Source organism: Rhinolophus sinicus, linkage group LG16 (genome assembly GCF_036562045.2).
Source record: "Rhinolophus sinicus isolate RSC01 linkage group LG16, ASM3656204v1, whole genome shotgun sequence".
Lineage (NCBI taxonomy): Eukaryota > Metazoa > Chordata > Mammalia > Chiroptera > Rhinolophidae > Rhinolophus > Rhinolophus sinicus.
Genome location: NC_133765.1, coordinates 19287806 through 19310517, shown reverse-complemented (window position 1 = coordinate 19310517; position 22712 = coordinate 19287806). Strand labels below are relative to the sequence as shown.

The 22712-nt window shown below is 40.8% G+C and overlaps 2 protein-coding genes across 10 annotated transcripts in view; both read right to left on the bottom strand.

The window, feature by feature from the left end:
- Positions 1-1969, bottom strand: part of PISD (phosphatidylserine decarboxylase) — a 39128-nt gene extending 37159 nt beyond the window's left edge. Inside the window, exon 1 of one of the 4 annotated variants that reach the window (XM_019754246.2) lies at positions 1837-1969. In XM_019754246.2, coding sequence (XP_019609805.1) covers positions 1837-1901 — 65 coding nt within the window. In that variant the 5' untranslated portion in view covers positions 1902-1969. The remainder of the gene's footprint in view (positions 1-1836) is intronic. The other 3 variants (XM_074321177.1, XM_074321176.1, XM_019754249.2) reach the window with 3 other exon arrangements.
- An 8076-nt stretch (positions 1970-10045) lies between these two features.
- Positions 10046-22712, bottom strand: part of PRR14L (proline rich 14 like) — a 47870-nt gene continuing 35203 nt past the window's right edge. For all 6 annotated transcript variants that reach the window (XM_019754253.2, XM_019754251.2, XM_019754252.2 and 3 more), the window contains 3 exons: positions 21874-21980; positions 15694-15765; positions 10046-14428 (listed from right to left, as the gene is read on the bottom strand). In XM_019754253.2, coding sequence (XP_019609812.2) covers positions 14152-14428; positions 15694-15765; positions 21874-21980 — 456 coding nt within the window. In that variant the 3' untranslated portion in view covers positions 10046-14151. The remainder of the gene's footprint in view (positions 14429-15693; positions 15766-21873; positions 21981-22712) is intronic.

The following is a 22712-nucleotide window of genomic DNA, read 5'->3' as shown; positions in this document are numbered from 1 at the left end:
ACTGAGCCATCTGGCCGCCCTCAAATATATCTTTTAATTCCTGTCTTTCCTCCCATCCCCCATGGTTCCTGGGATTATGGTTTGCAGTGGTAGCAATGTCAAATATTTCTTAACGGAAGTCTTGCAAAAGCAACCACTCCCTAGGTACTATGTCCATACTTGCCTGAACCTAAGTATCATCTGGGGGCACTTGTAGCCTACACCTACTGAATCTGAATTTGGCAGCAGGGTGGGGATATATCTGGGAACCTCTACTTCTTATAAATATCCACCCCATCCTTTTATCCAACAAGTTAGGGAAACGCGGCCCAAAATTATCACCCAAGATGTTGCTTTTTTGTTCTACCACCTGTCACAAATCCCCCAGTTTTGAAAAACTTTCCTGCAATATAAGGCTTTCATCTATATCTCATAGACGCTGCTTCACTTAAAACTGAAGAAAATGTTATCTTTTTGTTTTCTGCGTGTATCAATATAGTTTCTTTTTGTCTTGATATGTACTACCTTTGAAAATTAAGAGTTCTCATTGTATACGAATTCTCATTCCTTCCAACCACTGCACCTAAATCCAGTCTTACCTACCTACGTTGGTACTAAAGTGTGACTTTCTCCCCCTTTTTTAAAGACAGTGAGTACATCCTCCTCATAGTTTTTAAAAACTATTTTAGGAATGCCATTTTTCAGTCTTTCCAACTCATTACACAACTTAGAAGACTTCAATGGCTGACTAGAGCAGCACACCTGGTAATGACATTGAAACCAGAGACCCATCTGTCCAAATCCTAACAGTTACTACCGACTGAACTGCAGAGTCCCCTCCTGAAAGAGCTAAGCTATCTCTGAATAGTTAATAATGGGAGAGTTAAGCTTTCATGACAAAGCCAATGACAGCTTTTGTTCCCTCTCAGTCCAAATCCAGTGTCCTTTTACCTCCCAAAATTACAATGATAGGTCACCTCAGGTCAAAGTCCACGCTTTGGTCAACGCTAATAAAGGGAACCCTGCTGGAAACACTAAAGTACTGTGAGTCTCTCAAACCTTCCCTCTTTGAAATGACACCAAGCAGCTGACTCTGAATCACACCTACCAACATTTTAACACATTTTTTGAGAGTCCAAATGCTACCAAGCTATTTGGGATAATTATAAATGCCCACATGGTAGGCAGCCTGAGGGAAAACCCTTGCATGAGAGAAAGGTACCCCAAGTCCGGGTTCTGACTGTGCTACTCACTGGCTGGGTGAAAATGAGCACGTCTCTTCCTCTCTGAGCCTCAATTTGGCCAACTCCAAAAAGAGCTGGATTTGGATGACTCCTCAGGTGTCTTCCAGCTCTAAGAACCTAAGAGTTGGGAGTCACCAGAGTAACCAAGAACCCAATTCCATAAGACCATTTTGCCATTACCGAATCCAATCCCCTCGCTTCACCGAACAATCCAAAGTGAAAGCCACCCGACTCCCAGTCCAGTGCTCTTCATATTATCACACCGCCCTTTTCAGGAACACGAATCCCTAGACGAGGCGTCCAGTCCTGCCTCGACTCTAGAGACTGAAGCACGCAGCTTATTCCATCTTTTCTTTTTTCTTGTCCCTTGTGCACTCCCACCTAGTTGGAAACGGCAAAGCGAGAGCGCTTAGGCCAGACCCTAACCAAACCCGGACCGCCTCACGTGAAGGCAGTCACACCTGCTGCCGAGCTAGAGGTGAAGGTGGGTGGCTCCGTCTCCACCCGAGCTCCCCTCCGGGTGTGCTCGCGAAAGACAAACGATTCCGCTCTCCCGACCCCAGCTTGGCCTAGGCCGCCCCCCGCCCCGAGGCAGCCATCCCAAGCACCATACCTGTTCCGCCAAGGCGTGACCCCGTGCAGCAACCTCAGGTACCTGTGCCCCATGGACGCCGCCATCTTGTCTCCTCCTTCTTGGTGGGCCACGCCCCCTTTCACACGAGGAGCGCACGCATGTGATGTCACGAGCCTAGAGCTCACAGGGCCAATGAGGAACGCGGGAGCCTGGGGGCGGAGTCGACTGAGCTCTTCCCCCAGCTTCTCCCCGCCCCATCCCCCTAGCGCTTCAGGCACCTCCAAAGCCAGTTTGGGTAGGTGGGGGAGATGACCGCTCGCGCTGTGCTAAAGCAGGGCCTGGGCGCAGCGTTACCAGTTGAAAGAGATGTGCTCATATTTCCAGCTAAAATGTATACTTGTTTGTTTTTTATTTTAGTTCTGACAGTTTTTATTAAACATAGTTTAATGTTTATGCAAATTCTAGATTATTACATCATCCTTCTGGGTTTGCCCCTTTTACCATTATGAATGTATGCATTTGTCTCTAATGCTATTTTCCTTAAAGTCTAGCCACATCTGATATTAATACAGTTACCACATCTGATATTAATACAGTTATGCCATGGTTTTTTGTTATTTAGTGTTTGTGGGGGCAGAGCCCCAGAAAGTAGTTTCCAGGCTCTCGGCCTCACATAGACAGGTGCTGGCTCAGGTAGTAAATGGCCAACTGTGATTGCATGGCCATCAGCTGTGGCTAGTTGGCCGTCAGCTGTAACCAGTGAGCCACTGGCCACTAATATAACTGCTATGGCTGTGCTAGCAAAGAGAGAGAAGAAGAATGGGGGCTAGCAGAAAGATGGCGGCTGGGCTGGCAAGCGTGGATGGTGGTTTGCAGACAGTGTGGATCCAGCCTCCATTGAGAGTATAGTGCCGCCAGAAAGAATATAGTGGTGTGACTCCCCTACCTATGGCTCCGTGGGTGTTCCTTTTTGGCCTCACCATGTCCTGCGTTCTTGTATGGGGAGCGGGAGCAGAGACCCCGCAGGCCGCCCAGCACGACAGTGTTTGTATGTCTTTTCCCATTATTATGTCTTCAAATTTTACATGTCATTATATTTACAGCATGTACTTTGTAAACAGCATATTGTTGGGTCTTGGTTTTAAATTTAATCTGACAATATTTATCCTTTAATTTGAACTTTTAGTCCATCATTGTTACCAATAGATTTGGATTCAAATCTATCTTACATTTATTTTCTATTTGACCAAATTGCTCTAGATTCCCTTTTCTTTCTTCTCACCTACTTTTGGATATATCAAGTTTCTTTCTTCCTCCCTTCCTTTCTTTTCTTCCTCCTTCCCTCCTTCCTTTCTTTTTAATTTTTTAAAGTGGGGAACAGTGTGTTTCTCCAGGGCCCATCGACTCCAAGTCGTCATCCTTAAGCTCAGCGGCAGCTCGTTGTCTTCAATCTAGTTGTGGAGGGCGCAGCTCCCTGGCCCATGTGGGAATTGAACCGGCAACTCTGTTGTTCAGAGCTTGCACTCTAACCAACTGAGCCATCTGGCAGCCCCTCAAGTTTGTTTCTTAATTATTCCATTCTTTCCCATCTGTTAACTGATTAGATATAATTTCTGTACTAGTCTTTTAATGGTTACCATAAAGATTAAAACATGTATGTTTGCCTTTTTTTATTTAGGTAAAATTTACATACACAGAAATGCATAATTCTTAAGTATAATTCAATGAGATTTGATAAATGTATATGCAGCTATGCAACATATAGAACCTTACCACTATCCCAGAATGTGTCCTCAATTTCTTCCATACAATCTCTGCTAACTACAGGTATAGGTAATTACTGTGTAGCCCTATGTTAATGTAGCCTGTTCTTGAACTTCATATAAAAATTAAATCATGCAGTGTGTACTCTTCAGTGTTTGGCCTCTTTTGCTCAGAATGTTTTTGAGATTTAAACATGTTGCATATATTGGTAGTTCAGTTATTTTACTGCTGAGTAATATTCCTTATATACTAAACATATCACAGTTTGTCCTATTGATAGACATTTTGAGTTCTTTCTGGTTTGGGGTTATTATGAATAAAGCTGCTGTAAACTTACTTGTACAAGTATTTTTTAAAATAGACATTTTCATTTCTCTTGGGACTGGAATTACTGGTTGTAGGGTAGGTAGATGTTTAATTTGATAAGAACTTGCCAAAGAGTTTTCCAAAATGGTTGTATCATTTTACATTCCTACCAACAATGTATGAGTTCTGATTGCTTCACATTTTCACCAGTGTTAATTTTAACCAATCCATGGATGTGATGTGATACCTCATTATGGTTTAAATTATATTATTGAGAAGGTTAGTGATGTTGAGCACTTTTTTATGTGCTTATTGATCATTCATATATCTTCATTTGTGAAATGTCTACTCAAGTTTTTTTCCCACTTCGGTTGCTTGACTTTTTATTATTGTGTTCTCAGGGTTATTTATATACTCTGAATATAAGTTCTTTGTCAGATATATGTATTGCAAGTATTTCTTCCAGTCTGTCGCTGGTCTCTTCATATTCTTAATGGAGTCTCTTGATAAGCAGAAGTTTTTAATTTTAATGAAGTTTAAGTTATTAATTTTTTATTTTAGTTTTTTTAGTCCTAAGAAATCTTTGCCTACTCAAGACTATGAAGATATTCGCCCATATTTTTTCTAGAAGATTGTAGTTTTATCTTTTATATTTTGGTGAATGGCTTATCTCAAATTAATTTATGTGTATGAAGTTAGGTTCATTTATCTATAAATTTATCCAATTTTTCCAGCACTATCACTGAAAAGGGAAGGGGCATGAGGGAACTTTATGGGGCAATAGAAATATTTAGGTGGTGGTTACAGGGGTGTATATGTTTATCAGAACTCATCAAACAATACATATAAGTTCTGTCCATTCTCCAGTGGGTAATCAATAAAATGAAAAAATCTGGGATAACCAAAAGCAAAGACAAAAACTACTGATGTAAGCTTTGCTGAAAAAGTTTGCTCCATTTAAACATCTCCAGTTTCCCTCTGACTCATCCTGCAGCCAAAAGATGATTTGAAGAAAACAACAACAGTTTTCTACTTTTGTTTTCCAGAGACCGTTTCTGAAATGACCCTTGTAAATCCCAGGCTTGATGTGCAGGTGAGGCACATGAAGTCTTTCTTTCTTCCAACTCATGTATTGTCACACAAGGTTCTAGTGGTATTAAAAGGAGGAAGAAACACTGTAGCTGCCTGAGATAAGTTTGAGGGAATTTGCTATGATGAAGTGAAACCCTCTACTCCAGATTCCTCTGGCTACTTCCCAGCTGCCTTTGATGTGTTACTGGACTAGGAGGTTCCAGCTACTCTTGTGTTGACAATGGTCTCCTCTGCTCAGGGTAACGAAACAGTATGTGGATTTCATGTGTTGACAGATTTTATCTCATTTTTCCCTTAAGTCATCCCATATAGAAACACATTGGGTTGGTGAGTCCACTGGTAAAATCCTGGGGGGAGGAGTTTTCTGAGTCCAAGTAGAGATGGTGCTCCTCCAAAGCAGGGTTGACAAACTAGGAATCCCCATCTGTTTTTGTAAATAAAGTTTTATTGGAACACAGCCACACCCACTGGTTTATGTATCATCTATGGCTGCCTTCCTGCTACAACCGCAGAATTAAGTAGCTGCAACAAAGACGGTATTGCTTGCAAAGCCTGAAGTATTTATTATCTGGCCCTTTACAAAAAAGTTTGCTAACCCCTGGTCTAGAGCACCCTGCAGGGTCACATAGATTGAGTTGGAGGCCTCTGTCCTATCATTCAGAGTGACAACAGCATCAGAGGTGGGGGCTGGCCACAGCCTCAAGAAAAAGGTGTGGGAGGCCGAGTTGGATATAGTTCATCAAGAGGGAAAAGTATCTCCTTGGGATTATTTCTGCTCTTTGACCTTCAGTTACTACCAAGACTAGAACTCAGAGGAATCAGAGGGATTTGGATCAGGTTAGTTGTTGTAGGGGTTCAGAATGAGTCACCCCAAGATGTGCCACTTTGGCATATAAATTATCTTGAGCTGAAGGCAACCGAAACCCTGCAGGCTCATAAGAAATTTTTACCTTTCCCTTAAATAATTTAAATCAGGGGCTTTGCCCTTAATAAGAGTTACCACCGAAAATAACTTTTCACGGGCTGTCTATATGGCAGAGCAAACTGCTGATTACTGAACATCTGCTCTTCTTATCGTCCTGTGAATGAACTTCCTTCCCCACTGAAGCCCCAAGATGCTTTACCTCATTCTTAGCGCAGAATGCCATATATACCTCATTTTCCCCTTTCTGATTCTAACTCTCTGGTATAGGTGGGGTTTCCATGTATGTATGTATGTATGTAATTAAATTCGGTCATTTTTATCTTGTTAATCTAATCAGTCTCTGGTAGATTTAATTATTAGACCAGCAGAAAGAACTTTGAGGGTAGAGGAATTTCTTCCTTCACCACACTGTCCTGGAATGTGTGGGGAAAGATACAGAGGGATTGCTGGAGAGCTGGAAATCCTTGTGGAAAAGGCAGGGAGGGCTTGCCGATGACTTCAGAGGCTGCAAGGGGGCAAGTAAGTACCTAGCTAATCCACAGGAGCAGAGGTCATGGCGTCCAGCAAGTACCTCATAGCTGATGCTCGTATCTGTAGGTTATGGGCACAGAAACTTCCTATAGAAATCCTAGCACAATTTTGAAGAGGAGGGTATTCATTACAATGTGTTTCAAGAGTGAACAACAACAAAAATTAAAAAGATGCCAGTATTCAACCTCTTACATTTTAAAAATGGATACACACACACACACTTATTCTAACCCTCTGAAGTTTTAGGACCATATATATTCGTATGTATATGTTTATATGTGTCTGTATAAAATCTTTACATATAAAATCTTTAAGGTCTCCCTCCAGTTATGAAGTTCAATGATTTTAAGGCAATCTGTGACTGATTTGGAACTGTGTTCCATAAAATTTTCAAATGACAAGTAAGTTCTAGATTGTGTCTTTTTTAAAGGGGATAAGGGAGAGGCACTGTCCGGGAGAGGGAGGGAGAGAAGCAGGAATACAAAGGAAGATGCGGCATTAGAAGTTAACGTCCATAAAAGTCACAAATATGAAAAGAAGACATAAGGAGGGCAGGCAGTTTCATGAGGCCTCCCCTCCAGCCCCTGGCCTCTCAGAGATGTTATTAAAGTTCTTCCAAAGCTGTGTTGCAGACCTAAGTGTGGTGCATGACCTGTAGGCAGATAACTGTGGTCAGTGGGGTCAAGTTCACTGCAAGATCATGGCCGCCTTCACTGGCCCAGGAAAAGCTTTCTTCATGCAACAGGAGCACAGGAGCACCTGCTAAATCGCAGTAGCTTATTCACCTGAAACAAGTTATGTGCAGTTTACACGATGCAGCCGAAATGAAAATATTACCCCAAAGGTAGCTCCTGAGGGACTCTTGGACAACAGTAAGCAAATCCCAGTCCTTCCAGTTGCCACTGATAACCCCTGAAAGTATCGTTTCTACTGTAACATGAGTGGGTTGGAGAGAGCCTTTTTCAAATCTTACAGGAAAAGAAAGAAATGGATAACTGAATGGTTTTAGTAGAAGATAGTCCCAAACTTCAAACCATGCTCCTTGCCCATCAACACTTGCCCTTGCTGTCCTCCTTCAGCAGGGAAAAGTGTCCACTCTCGTGTCCAAGAGGGTCAAAGCATCCAGTGCCTTTCTTTCAAAGAGGCTGGTGGTATGTCAGCAGAGTGGGAACAAAACTGTCAACCGTTTTTTGTGTTTTGTGACAAAACTATTCATTTTTTCCATGCGCCCTTAATACTTGAATATTTATTACTATAGATCGTTTGGCATGTGATTCTAAAGAGCTGTGAATGAAGCATCAAAGTCAAATCCCTTCTCTACTTTGAAAATGTAGAGTCTCCTTAGGAGATGCTGATAACTAGTTACATTTAGAAACAATCCCCACCACAGTTCTGGAAGCACATTCTCTGGCTCTAAATAAATGACAGACCGCATGAAAGATGCTGACTATGTAAAACTCTCCAAAGGTTCTGCTTTGTTTCCCAACTGGAAACCCTGGCCCATTCATGTAATTATCATCTGCCTGAGGCTCCCATATCAACAAAGGAAAATCCGGGTAAACAGAATTCCCTGTAGTCCTGGGCAGGGCTTGCAACCAACTCTCCACTAACTAGTTATGTAACCCAGGTTAAATGACTTAACCACTTGGATCCTCGCTGTCTTATCTGGCCATTGGGTATCACTTACCTCATGGAATTGTGAGGATGGAATGAGGCGGTACACTTTCCAAAAGCTACTGGGCATTAACTGCTTCTGAAATTTCCCAACTGCCACTAGGGGGCAGAATTAGCCTAGGATTTAAGAACCAGCATGCAATCCCCAGTGACTCAACTTTCCATTTCCAAAGCAGTTTTGCAAACGGTGGATGGTGGATGGTGGATGGTGGTGGCCGTGCTGTATTATGGCGTTTGTAGTCCCTATGCACATTTTCATTAATGGACCCCTTTGTCCATGAAAAAAGATATTTAAAATTATTATTTTACAAGTCTTGATATAAAGGCAATAGAATCCTGGTCTGATTCATTATTATAATTATATTCATTTTTTCTTATTTGCAATAAATTAAAACATTGCTGTGGGACCCTAACAATATTATGGCCTCTAGCATTTTTCCTACTGTGCCTACTGGTCAAGTCAGTCCTGGGTAGTGATAGGGCGGGTATGCCATCCCTCCTGGTGCAATGAGAGAAGCTTGGGCTTTGGAAATAGCTGAGTCTTAGCTGGGCCTCTTAGACGTGGTGTGTATTAGTCTGCTAGGGCTGCCATAACAAAATACCACAGACTGGGTGGCTTAAACAACATCAATTAACTTTCTCACAGTTCCAGAGGCCAGAAGTTGACGATCAGGTTGTTAGAAGGCTTGGTTTCTTCTGAGGCCTCTCTCTTTGGCTTACAGATGGTCGCCTTCTCACTGTGTCTTCACATGGTCTTTCCTCTGTGTGCGTCCATTCCTGGTATCTCTTTTGTGCGTCCAAATTTCCCCCTCTTATAAGGATACCGGTCAGATTAGGGCCCACCCGAACTGTCTCATTTTAAATTAATCACCTCTTTGAAAACCCTATCTCCAAATACCGTCAGATTCTGAAGGTTCTGGGGATTAGGACTTCAACATGTAAGTTTTGGGGTGGGGAGGACATAATTCAGACGATAGCCCAGTGTACCTTGAACACTTGCTTAATGTCTCAAAGCCTGTTTGTCCATCTGTTAAAATGGGGCAACATCAGTAATTGCTTCATGGGGACAATAGGATTTTATTTTATGGTGATGAAAATCTTCTTAACTAGATAGAGATGATGTTGTACAACACTGTGAATGTACTACCTGCCCCTTGAATTGTTCACTTTAAAATGGTTAATTTTAACAACAAACCCAATTTAAAAATGGGCAAGAGTTGAACACCACTTCACTCACACCTATTAGGATGGCTATAATTACAAAAACAAAACAAAACAGAAAATAACAAATGTTAGAGAGAATGTGGAGAAATTGGAATCCTCGTATAGTTTTGGTGGGAATGTACCATGTGTCCCCCCAAAATTAGACCTAGCCAGACAATCAACTCTAATGTGTCTTTTGGAGCAAAAATTAATATAAGACCCGGTCTTATATTATGTTAGATAAGACCTGGTCCTATATTATAGTAAAATAAGACCAGGTCTTATATTAACTTTTGCTCCAAAAGATGCATTAGAGTGGATTGTCCGGCTAGGTCTTATTTTTGGCGAAACACAGTAACTGCCTTTGGATTTCCCGGCCAGGTGAGAAAATAACTTGCATTATTTAAAAATCACACCTAAAACACTTGCTCAGCAACCCTACCCTATTTAACTGGGTATGCCTTGGATCTGAAGGAGTCTCAGCCATTTCCAAATACCAAATTCCTTCACAAGAGATGATCTACCACCACTAAGTAAATTGAAAAAGCTCCACTGCAGGCTTAGAAGGCCATCTGTAGGTGGACTTCTACTCATGTTCTGAGCACAGGACAGTCCTCAGAAATTGGTGACCTCTTTGGAAGGGATAATGCTTTTTGTGATAATTTTGAAATTGTGTATTTAAAAAAATACCACCTTATGACATTAGCAGGCAAAATTTTAACTTATTTCCAAGCCATAAGAATAATAGCCTTATTTGAAAGCTTTTCAAAAAAAGGTTTTTTTATTTTCATAAATTAACACACATAACAGTGGGAATTTTAGAGTCACAAACTACCAAACAGAAAAGGAACTGCAGGGGCATCATGTATGCCAATATTACCAAAAAATGTACAAATTTCACTGAACTATTGACCGTGATAATATATAAACACAGGCAGCTATTTACTGGCCCAGACCAGCCCAAGGAGATGCTGAGGCCTCTCACCAAGAATTCAAATCCAATTCAGCACCAGAGAGGGGCTCGTAAAGACACAATGAACAAGCTTCAAATCTGAGTATGCTGTGCTCGAGGGCGGGTTACATGGGGACCCTCACTTCACAGTCAAAATAGCCGTTGCTGCTCAATTTGTGGCTAGATATTAAATTTCATTTTAGTAAAATTGAGCCTTCCTCCTAAGCCATCTTTTTACTTAAGAAGTTCAGTTGTGGTAAGGAGCCCTTCCCTTGCATGAATCCAGGAAAGGTTACTCCGCACTTCTGGCCAATTATTTACTTTGGATACAGCCACCCACAATGTGGTGTTTAAGAGGTCCTTTCCATGATACCAGGGGAGGGGAGGGGGAGATTACAGAAACAAAACAAGGGAATTAAAGAAAGCACCAACTGCATACTCCCCCACCACCCCCGTAATGGGAGAACATCATCACTGCCTAAAAGTTGGTCTTTCGCGGACCTTAACGTACAACGGCATTGATTAGATGGGATCCCAGCCTGCAGACGAATCCCGGCTCTGTGTTCCATCAGGCTGCACCAAAGCGTGGGATCTGCACCCGGCTCCTGCATGCACACTCCGTGCTGCTCTTGGCCTGGTGGGCTGGGAATGAGCCAAGGAGGGGGGGATCACGCCCAGAGGGTGGGATCTGGAATTTACCTCAGGTTGGCTCTGGCAACCGCTCAAAAGACTCTTTCAGGCAAAATTGTGACAAAGTGTCATGATTTTCACAGCTCTTGGAGGAGCGCTGAGTTTTGGGATTCACAGCATGAGTTTCTGAGTTCTTCAGGCTCCAAGTAAGGCAAATTCTACATTATCTTTCCACTGTACCTCCCTTAGCTGCAGCTCTCAGAGTCAGGTCAGTAAGAAAAAGTGGACATAATCTGCTTTAACAGGTAATGAGGTACATTTAAACTAAAGGAGAAATGAAGCTGGAGAGGAGACCAAAAGGAGGGAAAGGTGAGTGGGGGAAGCAAATATAGCCAAAAACTGGAAGATGAAAAAAACCATAGTTGATAGTTTCAGTGAAAAACTGATGGGCAGAACCCTGATTGGACCTGAGATTTCTCCTCTTTCCTGTATTAATAACACTAAACCACCAGTACTGAGTAAATTAATTAACTGTAACTCCCCACCATTTCAGTGGGAAGTCCCCAAACTCAGAAGTGACCAACTCCCATTCCAGAACCAGACCTCCTGAGCTCTGGGCAGCTGGCACGCCAGCCTGACTAACGTCTCCCACCGGGCGCAGGTACCAGACAGCACTGCAACTCATTAGGCCAATGTGAGAATAGGTGTTAAGACAGGCGTGGCTGAGCATGGCTAGAACCGGGTGTATCAGCTTCAGGTAAGCAATCTCCAGTTTGCAATGGGGGCGCTTTCTTAACTTTGGAGCAAGGGAAGGGCCCTAGCCAGAGGGCAGGCCAAGAATTTCCGGGACAGACAGGGTTGGCCTCAGAGCAGCTTCTTTCCTACATTCCCAGGACAAGGAGGGAGCCCGGGTCTCTGTCTCCTCCAATTCTCCCTTCCTAGACGCAATGTTCCAAATCATTGCACCTGGCCGTAGCAAATGCCATGCCTCTAACTGGCAAACATGAAGTTGTATCTCTGTAATGTGGGCGATCATCAGTTGTACCCACCTCAGCTTCAGTCTGTGGGATGACATGGCTGCCACACTGCTGACGCACCTACACTAGCAATGGAGCCAGCAAGCAGGGCTCTGTCGACTCACTGGGAGTTTGCAAGCTTGTCCAGCAAGAGTTCCCTAAAAATGCTTGTACGGGGGCACAATGTATTATTCATCCCGCTCCCTTAAGCAAAAAGAATAGAGAAGCGGATAGTGTCTCAGGACCCTGTCCCAGGAAGGAAGACGGATGAGGTGAAACAGCTCACGTCCATCCAGTCTGGGCAAAGGGGACTTAGAAGGGCAGAATCTGGTTCACATCATTCAGAGCACTGGCTCGTGCCTAATGCTATTTGGCCATGGCCTTACAAACCTCCGCGGAGTACCGGGTGTGTATTTCACTTACTAAATGCTATGTCTGAAGCAGTGAGCCTCAAAGACGGACGTGGCACTTTGTTTTTTCTTGCTCAGGTCAGTTTTTCTGCTCCAGTGTGGCATAGACTGTCAACCTGCAAAGGAAAGGCACATAGAGACCCCCCACCCCACCCCACCTCCCCACCCACTAACAAATGGGGAACAAAAGAAACCTAGGAGAGACATTCCAGGATGGCACCACTCACTCTCCTCTAACAGATTAACTTTAAAATGTCTCTGGAGCTTTCCTAGTTCCCATTGGCAGCTGCTTCCCAGCAATGGCTCCTAGGAAGATGGGAAGAGGTGACCAGTGTCCTGAGGCTGGGTCTAGCATCCCACTCACCAGCCAAGGAATGTTAATTCTCTGAAAGCTTGTTTAGCTCGCAAGAAAAAAAGGATAAAACACAAGGGAAGAAGGGGAGAGGAGGCAGGGGGAGGGACACAAGGATTAGCAGAAAAGAAATGAAAACTCTGGGCCTGCTGACCTACACAGCATCCTTTTGCCCCCAGACTCTTGTGGGCACACAAGAAGAAACTCAGCAAACTCTGGCATTCCACAACATTTCCAGTAGGTTTGACACAGGAGACCAGAGTACAATGAGGTGTCCTCAGAGAGGGCTGGCCGTGGAGTTTCATGATCCCACCACAAGAAGGCATTACTGGGTTTGAACCACGGCCTGTTGCCTCTCCCCAGTCTCAGAGCAGGTTGTTCTGACAGCTGCAAACACTCTGGGTCGGCCTCTTTTACTGCCCAAGCCAAGCCGTGGTACCCAACTTTCTTACGTACCACCACTTCAGATAAAACCCATTAAGACCACACCCAACCTTTGCACTTTTTAAATGATTGGGAGAGAAACCTGCTCCTACTTCTGTCATTAAAATAAATACATCTACTCAGTGGGCAAGAATGAGAACCCAGATGGAAAAACTACTCCCTCTAATGCATTACACTAGAAGGTGGAGGTGGGGCTTGAAACACGAATGGAAAAATGTCTCTCCATCATCCCATACCATGCACTGATAAACTGGGTCAAATGCCTATCATATATTCTGAAGACATGTACTGTCTTTCTCCTCAATGTCTTAAAAAATTTGTTTTAAAATCACATTTAAAGGCTCCAAACATGCAGCAATTAAAAAATAAAAAAGGAAATAAAACAAATGAAATTAACACCACAACATTAAAAAGTGCAACTTACTTCGAATGGGGCCTGGATGGGCTCCTCTGGCACTAGTGACCCAAAGTCACAGAGGGGAGGAAAAAATGATGGGAAAAAGCATCACACACACATTCACTCTCTCTCTCTCTCTCTTTCTCTCTCTCACTCCCCCAAGGTTCTGGGCAGACAAACTCAAAGGATTAGAAAACACACAAGCTCATCTTTCCTGAACTACTGAAATGAGCCAGTGAGACCTCGCAGAACAGGACGCCAGGTCCCCCTCCCTAGGCAACATCTCTAGATAACCTTGGTCTAGCACCACCGTAAACAACGCAGAACTTTCACGTGGGCGTGCAAATGCTGTGAGTCCTTGGAATCCTAGTGTTACTGAACGTATGCTGTGTCCTCTTCCTGTGGATGGCAGAGTGGGAGGGGGAGGCCAGATGTCATTCAGGACCATTTCCAGGAGAAAGGGAGCATTCCTGAGGTTCTATACTCAGCAGTAGAAGTGGAGGACCCTCCTTCACCAGTTCCTAAAAGGTTGCATCTGGAAACAGGTAAAAATCCATGGTCTGCATTTTGAATGATTTGGGTATAGGGCAAAGTTAGGCAACTTCTTCCAAGGAGGCCCAGCAAATCTAACATTGAGACCCCGATACCAAATTGCTTCTCAACAACCAGATGATTGCTCCTGCTCCTCTTCCTTGGCAAAGAAGGTCTCCAGTTCCATTAGTTTCTGTATCAAAAGGGCATCAAGCTCTCGACTCTGCAGCGCCGCCTTCTGGGCCCTGGTGAAGCTGCCTGTCACCTTGACCTTACCGCGAGCTCTCCTCTTTCGCGGGACTGTAAAATCCTGAAATTCTAGAACTCGTTTCCTCTTCTGTTGGCTGACTGAGATTAACGTACCATTTCGTTCCTTAGGTTCCTCAAAGATGGTCTCTAAACACCTAAGGGGGAAGCACATTCAGAATCACCAACACTCTGACCCATATGGCAACCCTTCTAGTCACCAGGGGCTGAAAGCTACTTGCACTAACAACTCCTTACTCAACTGTTTCCTCTGGCCAGTTATCTATTTTTTTGCATATATGTATATCCGCACACACACATGAATATGTACTATATAAGCACATAGTGAAAAAACTGAAACTGGACAAAAGGGTAAAAAATAAAACTAAGATCAACCCCTCACAGGCAACACCAGCAATAGTTTTTTGTGTATCCTTCCAAGTCATTCAATGTATAGACATGCATAAATAAGCATATATTATCAGAAGTCAGCACTTTTGTGTGAAGGTCCAGATAGTAAAATTTTAAAATTAATGAGCTACATATATCGGTTATGTATTCCTTTTTGTTTTTAAACAACCCTTTAAAAGTACAGAAACCTTTATTAGCTCACAGGCCATTAAAACAACAACAACAACAACAAAAACAGGCCGCTGGCTGGATCTGGCCTGTAGTTTGCTAACCTGGGGCATATATCCTCCACCTTGGATCTTTTTTCTTTCTCAAATGGTAGCAAACCACATACACTGCCCTATGCACTGTGCCTCTCTGACCTATCAATAACTAAGACTGTTCCATTTTGGTACATAGGCATCTGATTCATTTTTTAAAATGGCTATATAGTAATGTATTCCATTATATGGATGAATCATATTTTAATCAGAACCCTATTAATGAATATATTTAGTTCTTTCCAATCCTTTCCGTTATTTAGCAATGCTGCAATGAATAGTCTTGTAAAATGTCTTAGAGCAAATGTTTGTCTTGCATAATAGGATAAAATCCTAGAACTCTCTGGCTACAACCTAGACACAACCAGAACTTAGTTAAGTGTTCAATGACTTGAACAGAACTCAGACCCAAATGTAGCCAAGTGAAGCTCTTTCTGTATTTAGGTTTGGAATCACATCTGAAGACCCATGATTTATTAGCCCTGAAGAAGACAACCAGCATATTTAGTAAAAACTCAAGAACAAACTAAAAAGAGACTACATTTTCCGTATCTAACCCAATATACATTTCTTTCCCATCCTACCAGACCCCAATTCAAGTGCTGGGAACTGAAAATATCAATTCTAGCTATTTCCAAGACCCGACATTGGAAGAACTGAACATACCCTTTCTGAAGTTAAAGAAATGAAAATGTACACTGATCATTTTGGAAGCCCTCCCCATCTATTATTTCCTACTCACATGTACCTACCTGTTTGCAGGAGGAGACATATAATTCTTGTTGGTATATATTTCTTCTAAACTAAATTCCTTTTTCTTTAACCTGAAAAAGAAAGTAAAATAAATTCATCATGCTCTCTTAAAAAAGGTAAGATTGGCTTTCCAACTCTATCCTTTCCATTCTTCACTTTGAACCTTTCTGTAGTAAGTTTTAGACAAGTCCCACGTGAATCACATGTACTGGATTTTCTTTCCCAATCTGCCATTCTTCAACTTTATGAAATTTAGTTAGTTTATACTTATTGGGAATGATATAATTTGATTTATAGCTATGATTTTACAGCTTTTTGTTCTACCCTTTAAAAAATTTTTTAACTTTCATTTATTTTAAGTGTATTTTTCCAGGACCCATCAGCTCCAAGTCAAGTAGTTGTTTCAATGTAGTTGTGGAGGGCGCAGCTCAGTGTCCCATGTGGGGATCGAACTGGCAACCCTGCTGTTAAGAGCACCCGGCTCTAAATAAACTGAGCTAACCGGCCACCCGTTCTGCCTTTTCAGTTTCTTTTTGTTTTCTTAATTGACTACCTCCTTCTCTGTCTGTCTTACGGCCCCCACGCTCCAACAACTTAGAAATATACATTTTAGTGGTTGGCAAGAATTTTAAAGAGCATATTTAACTTAGAAACTGAAGTGCATCAATATTTTCACCCTCTTCCAAACAACGCAAGGTCCCTGGAACTTCTAAGTCAGATCAATACTGTCCCAATTTACATGTTACTAGTGCTCTATTTTGTCTCCTTTTTTTATTTTGTAATTACTTTGTTGAAGAAACCAGGCCATCTGGCCTATGGCTTCCCCAATCTAGATTTTCTTGATTACATCTACATGGTGTCATTTAACATGTTCCTCTGACCCAAACAAATGGGAAAAATACTACAGGTATTCCCTATAGATTGGCAATCAGATACAGAGGCATAATCAGATTTAGATGTTTGTTTTGACAGGAGAATTTTTAGATGGTGGTGGGACATGATACCTGTTGTCACCATTTTTGTGACATTAATAGCCACTTATAAACAATGACTATATTATTTCTTTAGGGTTGTACATAGTGACAGTTTATCATTCCTTCTTCATCCATTTGGTAGAATTCTTCTATCTAAATGGAAACTTCATGCTCATTAAGATTTTGGTAACCTTGAGGTACAGTTTGCACAGGAAAGGCAGGTCACATGTTTGGTTCTATTCCATTTACCAATTTCCAAAATAATTCATTGGTTTCCTAATATAGTCCAGATATAACCAATGAGTTTTGCTCTTTTTTAAAGTATCATTACAAACTATTGGATTTAAACAAGTTCGATGTCTTTAATCTATTGTAGTTATTCCTTTTGATGCTCAGACTGTTTCTTCTGTGTCCAGTGGGAGTTCCAAATTGGTTCCTCAATCTCTGTGACATGACCCAAGTAGTCTTTATTGCTTTTTAGTGTAACAAGGTATTTTACACTCTTGTGCATTTCCTGCCCTGTAATCAGTCTTCAAGGAACCCTGATTCACACACAATAGAATTTAACCTTTTAATTATTTATTTATGAGCACTCAATTTATTTGTTGTTAATTTTTACTACAATGTAGAAGATAATAGCTTTAATCCTCAGGTCACCACTCAGTAGAAACTTATTTTCAGAGAACCTAACCTGATTACAAAAGAGCAAATCACTACCAAGTTTCTGTACCTTAAACCTGTTTCAGATAAGACAAGGAGAGACTGCAGAGCATGGCAATTAACTTTTTGGCACCATGTTTTAGGGTCTTCTTGGGTTTCTGAAAATCTTAACTGAGGTTTAGTTTGGTTCAATTCTAGTTCAGCAAGAACATGCTTTTGAAAACTATACACAAATAATAACAGCTTTGAAAAAAATTATAACACAGATATGATTTTTCATAGTGATTTTGCCCTGGCATTCCTAAAACAGCGATTTTGCTGTACAACAGCAATAGCTGGCATTCCTAAAACAGCGATTTTGCTGTACAACAGCAATAGCTGCATTAAATTGAGGATGTCAGGTGAGCAATCGGAAAGTGAAAGATTAGGATCCCAGGCAGTCGTTCTGACTTGCAAATCAGGGCACTATGCACCCATGTCCAGTTTTTGAGCTCAGGTGAAGGTCGGGGAGCCAAGCTCGGATGCTGGAGTTCCTGGGCTCCCAACAAACTGCCTTTCTCAGAGGGGCCTCTCTCACTGGAAGTGGTAAGACGACACAGTCTATCTCAAAAGCAGACACTTTCTCTGGAGATGCTACCTTGCTCGGAGTGGCTTTGCAAAGAGTCTACACTTGAGTGTCTTCCTTCTGGTGATTCCTCGGACCCTCTGTCACTTGATCTGTTTTTATGACTTGATTTCCCTTCAGTAGGAAGAATCTTGAGATTATTCCAAAACATGGTTGTGCTAGTCTAGAAATAACAAAACTACCACAATGTCATGTGGCTGAAACCAGATAGTATGTAGCTTATTTCCCTAAACATATAAAACACACTAAATTATATTCTTCTTCAGTAACTCCAACATCGTCTTTTCAGCTTTGATTTGATGTTTATTTCCACTGGCACTCGAGCAAAGAAACTTGCTTCCCTCCATGCTTTGGGATTTATTTTATTGGGAGTTTACATTCCCTGAACTTTTATTTAAGGCCAGATTTGGAAGCGGGTTCCTTGAGAGCCTGAGGGCACCACTAACCTGGGACCGCTCCACTCAAGCCTCAGAGGCCTAAGGTGTTTCCAGTCTGCCTAGGTTGCATGGATTCAAGATAGATATCTGTGAGGCCAGTGTATGGCCGTTAATTCTCAAGGAGAAGTTCTTTACCTCCACCCAGTAATAGGATTTGGGGAAGGTAATTTCCTTTGTTGTCCTCTTGGGAATTGAGAAAGGGGAGGAATGCAGGTTTATTTTTGGTTCACACTGAGGTTATAGCCCTTTGTGGGTGTGTATGTCGATTTAATGTGTATGTGTATCACATATTAGACTCTCATTTTAGTAAGGGCATAGATTTTCTCTTTTGCCCTCAGCACCCATGAGGCCAATGAAAACTTAATAAGCTCAGTATAACCCTGATTTTGTAAATGCCCTCAAAGCAAAAGGTGGCTTAACTATTCACCCACCTCTTTCCTCTCTGGATTGCTACTTACACTTAGTTTTTGGCTTCCAGGAATCCCTTATTCTCCTGATAATTCAGTGATGCACATAAAAACTAGTATTTATTGAGGATTATTATTTGTTTCCTAAAGGAAAGCTAGCAAGATAATGCATCTATCACATTGCTAAAACAGAAGTTCTAGTACCTCATTTCTACTCCATATACACCGAAAGTCTCAAGGATGATGATAAAATGGAACTTGCGATGGAAGAAAGATCATAGATAGAGAAGTTTTACTTTTTTATTTTTATTTTTGATGAGACAGTCTTGATGTGGCCTTTTCTTTATATCCGTAGTTATAGGACTTCTGTTCTGCTAGTCTTCAGATGGTTCTCCAGGTTGATTGTTCTATAATTAAGTTGTAATTTTAAGGTGGTCATGGGAGGAGGCAAGCACATCGTTTACCTCCTCCGCCATCTTGATTGGACCTCAGTTGTACAGTTTTTAAACTATAGCTCTGTCACTCAATGACTTTATGACAAAAACCAGGAGTTGAATCTCTACTGTTAGTTTTGGCCATGTCATTTTATGATGAAATTGTGGTAGATTCACCACTTAAAGTTCATGCATTTTATAGGATAAGTTGCTTTCATTGAAAACTCTGCATAAGGCATGGTCTTGATGCTGAGATGTGCTGAAATATACCAACTAGAATATAGCAACAATTTTAATGGCACCTGACTTCTGGCCTGTAAAATGACCAGGGCACATGAAGTAATCCCTAACATGACCAAATTATTTAAGTAGCAATGTCTTTTATTCTCTGACCTAGAGAGAATACATCTATAAATAAGGCCAAGGACAAAACATCAGGTATTTGGGGGTGGGTACAAATCCTGTTCTTGATAAACTGTGTCTCTCATTTACAAATGTTTATGAAGACAACCGCAGAAATAATTTATACGAAACACAGAAGTCTTAAGAAAATTTTATTCCCCTGAAACCTTTATAAAATGTTGCAACTTCTACTTCCTGTTAACAACAAAAATTATATAATGAGCTGCTATGCCAATTGATTTGTCATACTTTTCTCCTACAATAAATACTGAAGCAATCATGAGATATATATAAATTAATGGATTTATTTCTGATTTTTTTACATGATTCATAATTGTTCCTAAAAGTCTAACAACAGTTTAATTCATGTGTGCATACATTTACTGAAGGAGTATCATGCTTTTTACCATACTCTTCACTTGATAATTTATTATTTTAGCTACACATTACATTGCTTTAGTATAAATTCATAACAAGAAAGAGCATTATCGTATTTCAATAATGCATGATTAAAATGGATAAATTAATTATATTTTTTATACATTTTAATTGAGTTATAACTTTTACAAATCTACCTTATAAAATGTGTTCATAACTTATTTCTCAATGGTTTGCATAATATTTTGAAAGGTGAAAATTAACACATTTACTTGCGTTGGAAAACAGAAAAGTGAAGAATGAATGACTGATGGACTTGAGTAATAACAATTGCCTTTGCCAATTAAGTTGTATATATTTCCCAAACACCAAAGACACAGACTGCCTCCAATGTCTGGGCAACAGAACCTACCTAAGTCACCGCCTTTTGATCCTCTGCTTTCAAAAAAATTAGGTGATAAATTATTAAATATAATTTGATGATAGATCACTGTGATTGTTTTTGGGTATTATTTGAAAAATGTCTCCAAAGAATTGAATGTCATATCTATATTAAAATTCACTCCCAATTACTTATGTATATAAACAATGTTTTTCAGAACTTATATCTACATGTAAATGTGAGATAGAATACATCTAATTCTGAATCCTATTTCATCCTAGCAATAAGTTCTATTCAACCAGGTTATCTGAAATATTTAAAAAATAGCTCTTGAAAAAAAGCAAATGCATTATATTTGCCTTAACTTGTAGACTAAACCAACTATTGTCAAGTACACAGTGATAACTGGTTTTTAAAAATAAAAACAATTTCTTCAAAAGACATGGTAGGACAATTAATAAAATAACTAAGATAAAAATATAATACATTGAGATAAAAAACACATGGGAAAAATGGGATGTCAATCATGATCATAGTAACAGTTAACTATATATTGCATTTGTGTTATGTGAAGCAATATAACAGATAACAGTACACAATTTTTTCTCAATTGGACTGTTCAGCAATCTTGAGCCTTGAAAATTCTTATTCACATTTTACAGATAAGTTTTGGAAGCTCAGAAAGGTTAAATAACTTACCTTGGGTTACTTAAGGGACCACTGTTAGGCTTCCACTGAGAAACGGAGGAGTGAAATCAACCACATGAAAATACAATTCTGGAGATCTTTATTTTATTTATTTTTTGAGATCTCTTTTTAAATGTTTAAATTTTCATAGTGTGTCTGTGTAATATATATAATTCCAAAACTGGAATCAGGCTTACTACATAATTTGATAATCTGTCTTTTCCTCCCATTTTACTCTATAGGGTTAGCAATTGTCTCTGTCATAAAAAATAAGTCTTTGGAAACCAAAAATTTAAAGGCTATACTATAGACCATAACATGGACCTGGCATTTTCTAAAGAAAACTTAAGTTGTTTCCTTCATGATATTTAGGTTCCTTCTGTTATGTGCACAGAATGTTGTGTACTCAGGTTGTGGGATCGGGTAAACCTGTGTGAGACAGAAACCACCTGTGTCATGATTGACAACAGAGCCTAGCACAGGTTTCTCAACCACTGAGCCTCAGAACTGTTACTAAACCTAAGGACAACAATAGTGCTTACCTCCCATCATCATCAGAGGATGAACTGAGATTCTGTACGCACAGGGACAGCACAACACCTCAATAAAAAGGATTAAGAATGCATTAAAATATCCCTGCACATAAATCCCTGGCCATATTGCCAATGAATTCTTTTGGATAAATTCTTAGAGGTACAATAAATAGCTCAGAATATATGATCATTTAAAACGTCATTTTGTTCTGCCAAACAATTTTCAAAAAAAGTGAAGCTGTGTGTATTAAAGAGCTCACCTTTTGGGTCGAGGAAGGCCCATGGGGGTAAGATTAGGGTCTGGCTTAGGAATGGTTTTCCGGATGCGAATCTGTGAGACTTTCTTTGGCCTCTTCTCTGGCTCAGCCTATTTTTAAGGATTAAAAAGAAAGATGGTCAAGTTGCAAGACATTTTAAATACAGTGGTACCTCGGTTTTCAAACGTAATCCATTCCAGAAAACTGTTTTGAGTTCTGAAACGTTCGAAAACAGCCGACAGCTAGACCTCAGGATCTTGCACTCATCAGAAGCCAAGTGACATGTTCGACTTCTGAGGTGTGTTCGAAAACCGAAGCATTTACTTCCGGGTTTACGGCGTTCATAAACCAAAATGTTCGTGAACAGAGACATTCGAAAACTGAGGTACTACTGTATATAAAGCCCCCTTTTTTGACACGGTATCACTTCCTCAGTTTATAAAAGACTAATAATAATAAGTAGTTTATGACAAAGTTTCCCCTCCTACTCCTGCCAACAGTGTTTTCAACAACCCCCTTTATAGTATTAAAAGAGAACTGTACATTCAGTTCAGTTATTGAGCTATCAATATGAAAGTTTGCCTCCGTTGGAGACAGCAGATGTTGCAAAATTGAGAAACACCATTGTTCACTCATCCTCTTTGAATACATGAAGCTGCTCTGTGGTCTAATTCTCTAAACACTGTTAAATGCTGTCGTCAAGAAAAAAAGGATCTGGAGAACAGTGAAGAGTAAGAGATCGAGGGCCAAACAAAACCCCCTGCCTTGGCCATCTCCAGTACTCAGCTAAAGCTAAAGGTGGTAAGTGAAGATACTGAGGGGCCCGCCTGTATCTGTCACGT